The sequence below is a fragment of the Cydia pomonella genome, chromosome 1, assembly GCF_033807575.1.
Source record: "Cydia pomonella isolate Wapato2018A chromosome 1, ilCydPomo1, whole genome shotgun sequence".
In the NCBI taxonomy this organism is placed as follows: domain Eukaryota; kingdom Metazoa; phylum Arthropoda; class Insecta; order Lepidoptera; family Tortricidae; genus Cydia; species Cydia pomonella.
Window position 1 is genome coordinate 1912574 of NC_084703.1, and position 5298 is coordinate 1917871.

General features: G+C 36.6%; 1 protein-coding gene across 1 annotated transcript; it reads left to right on the forward strand.

The window, feature by feature from the left end:
- Window positions 1-624: 624 nt before the first annotated feature.
- Window positions 625-4867, forward strand: LOC133515319 (succinate dehydrogenase assembly factor 3, mitochondrial). The gene is made up of 3 exons (XM_061847818.1): window positions 625-779; window positions 1080-1254; window positions 2059-4867. Exons 2-3 carry the CDS (start codon window positions 1081-1083, stop codon window positions 2239-2241), a joined length of 357 nt encoding a protein of 118 aa, XP_061703802.1. The 5' UTR covers window positions 625-779; window position 1080; the 3' UTR covers window positions 2242-4867.
- Window positions 4868-5298: the final 431 nt, after the last annotated feature.

Genomic DNA, 5298 nt, shown 5'->3' on the forward strand with positions numbered 1-5298 from the left:
GGGAGACGGCATTCATACTATTTCTGCTTTGCCAAAGCATAGGTACAACTGTCTGTACCTATAGCGGTGCATGTTGTGACTCGTCCGTACACAAAAAGAGATCGAGGTGTGCAAAATTTGTCTTTGACGTGTGTCATTTTCTATGTTTTGTGTCGTCATTACAGATTGGATTCTGTATGTAGTGAGTGAGAAGTGCGACTGTGTGCACGTTTCCCCCCGCAAAAATGGCAGAAAGATTTGTACGGTACATTAATTTTGACATGTCTCTGGTTCTAATGTACACAAAGGTATTTTAACGTCTAAATTTGCCGTTTTTTCAACCTTATTAATTTTGCATATATTTTAGTAAGCACTTTTTTTAAACCACTAACTTTTATTGAACTATAACATTGATATTAAAAGAAATGGACGCCCAATGCAAAGAGTAAAGTATACCATGGTATACCCAACGTAGTGATTATATGCTCTTTGTACCCAATGCCCAATGCTATCAATGCCAAAGAAATATGTCAATATTAGGAGCAAAGTCTATATAATATAAGTTCGCCATAAGCGGCGAAAGTAAACGCGTTAGCCCTCATTAAAAAAAAGTACCTTGACAGTGACAGATGTCAGTGTCACTTGACTTTGACACTGAAGTTTACTGATCTGACAAAAGAGAAGATTTTCGTAAAAATATACTATCTAATCGAAATAATGTGCTAAGACTGCTAAGTGAAATGTTGGAAAATAATACAAAATAATGTTATGATACAATCTGCGATTCCTTCTCCATAAACGTAAGTAATTTCACATATATATTTTTAGGTTATGTTTACGAAATCGTTCTGTGTTTCATAACATTTACGGTCAATAAACGGGATTTATAAATGAAAACGATATTTTCATTTGGTTAAATTTAATCATAAATATCTGCGAGTATATCAATATTTTAAATTTGTAGGTATAGTGTCTGACCCACTTGGATTATGAAGTCGTAATACTATCACTACCAAAAAAAGTAAAAACAAAATCACTCAAGACCATACTTGTTTTTTTTTAAACATTATTTTACTACTGTGTTTTCGGCCTTATTTCAGCATGTCGTCAGAGCACGTGTCCCGTGTACGGCAGCTTTACAAGCTGATATTCCGCGTGCACCGTGCGCTGCCCGCGGAGCTCCGTGTGATGGGGGACAACTACGCGAGAGACGAGTTCAAGAGGCACAAACAGTGCGGTCCGGAGGAGGCGAGGATATTTCTTAATGAGTGGACAGTATGGACAAGCTTCGTAATTCTAAATATAGTCAAGGAGATGGATTTCTTCGGTAGAGTAGTGCCGACAACCCACCACGCAAAATAGGCGCGAATTACGACGTCAAGTTGCTGAAACCAAGCCCGCGAATACCAATACCAATACCAAAGATATGAAGTTTTATGGTACAGATATCTTATTCATTGATCATATATCTGTGCATAAATCTCTTGTACAAGGATTTAGCTAGCTACAGATTGGGGACTTAACAGCATTGAATTTTGCAGATTTATGCAGGTTTTTCTCCAAAGAATAACCAGGGTTTGAATACTCATGCTATTTTCATTGTATTGTGTAATAATCAATCTGATAGCCCACTGCCCTTACTTAAATACCAGTTTAGAATATCAAAGAAGTATTGTAAATGTAAGGCAAAATTTAGTTTTATAGTTATGCTAGTAACAATTCCATAGGACCTAGACTTAGTATCTCTAGAATCTCATTGATGTGAACTGAACTATAGCATGCCTGACATTGATATGTCTTTGATTTACTTTAAAGGACTGTGATGTTAGTTTGGTCCAATATGAAATCCATCTAGTGGCGGGGCAAGATCAAAATTTGGTGTGGGCAAGGTACAATTAGCGAGGCCCTCTGGTGGCACAAGATATAATGAATAACTTTTTACATTGATTCCCTGTTATATGTATTTGAGGTGCGAAGCCCCTCAGACCGGGAGCAGTGGCCCACGAGAACCACGCCTAGTGCCACTTCTGAATCCATCCAATCCGATAACCAATATCCAATGTTTTTTCCAATCACCAGGACTATGCCATAAACCTGGCGAAGCAGATGAAACCGCTGCAGCAAGCGAAGAGGAAAGAAGTAGGCAAATACCTGGACCCAAAGTTGCTTGACCACATGAGTGAGGAACAGCTGTGCCAGCTCTATGAATTGCACAAAGCAGCGTCGGCAGCAGAGGACGGTGAAAGTAAGGAAAAGAAGTAGTTTTAATGCACTCATGAAGCGCTGGTCGCGTCTATAGGGACCTGGGCGTTGAAAGGACTGCTATCTTGTGACCTAAAATGAAACCTTGAACTTAACATAGCCAATATGCTGGTGCTACCCCCTGTAGTTCATCTCCCTATAGGTCATTAAGGGAGTAGTGAATATAAACACAGGTAAAAATAGGAGATGTGAATTTTTTCAAATTTAACACATTCACTGCCAGGAACCCACCAGGTGGGCGCTCGTAAACTTTACTCGGATGCCGGACAACCCGCTGCGGGAGTTCACTTTATACACAGCTATAGACGACTACCGTCTACGCCAAAGAACCCACCTGGTGAGCGCAGATCTTCACAGGCATATTGCAGGGTTGACACCGGCAGAGATTTATTTACTTATTACCTATAATATTATTTATAGACAATATAGACATGGATCAATTACTTTTTAATATCTTAAATTACAAATTGGAGACTAACATATGTATATGCACGACCCGATAATCCGCGTCAAATTATAATTAATTTTGGCCGCGGATTAAATGGTTTAATTTATGATTACTTATATTAATAATTACTTTGTAAATGCATCACGTTGTGAAGGGCGTGAGTAGATCCGTACTAACAAAATAAAAGAAAATATGAAACTTAGCACAGCCCTGGCGCACGCAGGGGCGCCCGCCTGGTGGGCGCTCGGCGTACAGTACTGGTTTAATCATAATGTGAGTTTGCCAACCCGCACAGCGGGCGCTTATATATATTGCCCGGTTCCTGGGTTAGTGTGCCGTTTTTCGTCTGGCAGTGAATGTGTTAATATGACGGCTGACAGTTTCATATTGAGCGCAACTCGAGTGTGGCTATGGAGAAATTGGAGAAGGTTGTCGCATTCGTGCCATAGACATAATTTTGTTTAGCCTACATTTTATAAGAAGTAAACAAAATGCTTAGGTTAAGGAAAAGTAATACTTAAATTTACTCGACATATTCACAAGCAATGCGAAGTTTGATGATGATGATGATGGTATCCTGTTATCCTGTTGTATGTAGTTGTGACGTGTTAGAATAGACATTTGTTTTGTTTGTGTGTGTCTTTTAAACATGTATTGTCTATTCGAACACGGCACAACTACATACAACAGGTGAATTACTTAAGTTTTATACATATATCTCTCATCACGGACAAGAAATGGGAGCTGGATGCGAATTTTAGTTCTAAATATCTGAAGTCAACTCTACTGTTCAAGGATTTGAAGTGCTATGTTTTGACTTCTGATATTTAGAACAAGATAATAGAAACTAATTAACTTGAGAGTAATATATAATTAGTAATATATTAAATACAATGACAATATACATAATGGATATATACAGATGATTACTATAACTAGCTTATATCTAAAATAGGCCCTTGAGACAGTGTACCAAGGATGCCAGTGGCATTTCCTCGTATCGCAATACTGATACGTTGTGCGAGGAAACCGCCAGCTCTTCGGTCACCAGTTACGTCAACCAATATATATATATATATATATATATATATTATTAATCCAATATTAATTTTCTTGCCCAGACAATATGCACAGATTTCTAGCATACTAGAAACGTGAAATTCGTTTTTTAAGTGTAATACTTAATTGAGACTAAGATTTATAAGATAAACTACCTAGTTATAAGATAAATTCTTACACACAAAACCTACTATGAAGTAGCATACAAACAAAAATACAATATATCTGAGTGACGTCATAATACACTAGTAAGTAATAATGGATTTTCAGTAAGGCGTGAAATCGATAGTTAAATTGTTTTTCAATTAAATCTAAAAATTGAACAGAGTGAAAATAAACTTTCTTATATTTTAAATTGTGATATTGTAATAAAACAAAAGGAATAACAGAATTTTGAATAAATAATAAATATGGAAAGTCGAAATACTCATAATTCGCAAACATAACGCAAAGGAAATGCGTTTCACTTTCACCAAAATTCGCACGCATAAGAAAATATTAAACGCCAAAGACAAAACAACATACTTCAAACAAAGTCGTCAAAATAAGCACGCATAATGAATCTGGAAAGCATAAATATAATATGTGCTGAGTTTTAAAAAATATCGGATACCTTAATTGCAAAACGGTTTTGTTTTAATAATACTTTTTATAGAAATAATCACCAATTTTATTAAAAATGTGTATTGATTTGATAATTGTAATGTATATTATGATTTTGTGTATATTCTGTTATAAATTATTGTATAGCATTATGTAGATCAGTGGTGGGCAAACTACGGCCCGCGGGCCAGTTCCGGCCCGCGCAAGGGTTTCATCTGGCCCGCCGCCGATTCTTCGAAATAATTAGTATAGGGCTCGCGACATAACGGTTTCAAAACAAAATGCATTTATTCTGCAGTTGTGGCCCTCCTCAGATTTTTTTTATTTTTCTGGCCCCCCATGAAGAAAGTTTGCCCACCACTGATGTAGATAATGATTATTAAATTTCACCTTTAATCAGCCATGTTCCGTTGAATTGAAAAATATTAGTTAGTATTTATTTAATTGTACCTTATTTATTGACTTATAATGTAGATATTTTAGTAGATTTTTGTGATTAAATATTTAATTTTACAAGTGTTGTTTTATATATTAGAATTGTCGCGACGAGTATTAGTTGCCCTTGGTACCCAAGAATAGTAGTCGGCGACAAAAGCTAGTACCAAAAATGATTTTTGCTAAAAACTTATTATTAGAGTGGCATTTTACAGTTCATTTCAGGGCTGCCAGTGGGTGAATCAACTTTTTTTTGTTTTGTTATCCTGTCCCGTTGTCCAAGGGACAACAGTGGCAAAGTTTGTTTGAAGAGACGTTGAATGCCGTTCTATTAACATGCTTAGTAGAGGGCCCATTATGGACATTGGTTATAACGACCACAAAAACGCAAGTTTAATACATTTAAGTACCATAAAATCAGTATTTCAATGAACTTTTGTCCCCTGGACAACTAATCGTAACCATGGCAACGAGTGACGCTAAAAAGTTGATTCTCCCCAGTACATAAATCT

What these genes read in the sequence shown, in the direction of transcription:
- LOC133515319 (XM_061847818.1), top strand. Translation starts at nt 1,081, where the DNA reads ATGTCGTCAGAGCACGTGTCCCGTGTACGGCAGCTTTACAAGCTGATA. An exon ending in TATTTCTTAATGAGTGGACA is followed by an intron (nt 1,255 to 2,058) that starts GTATGGACAAGC and finishes TCCAATCACCAG; the next exon opens with GACTATGCCATAAACCTGGC.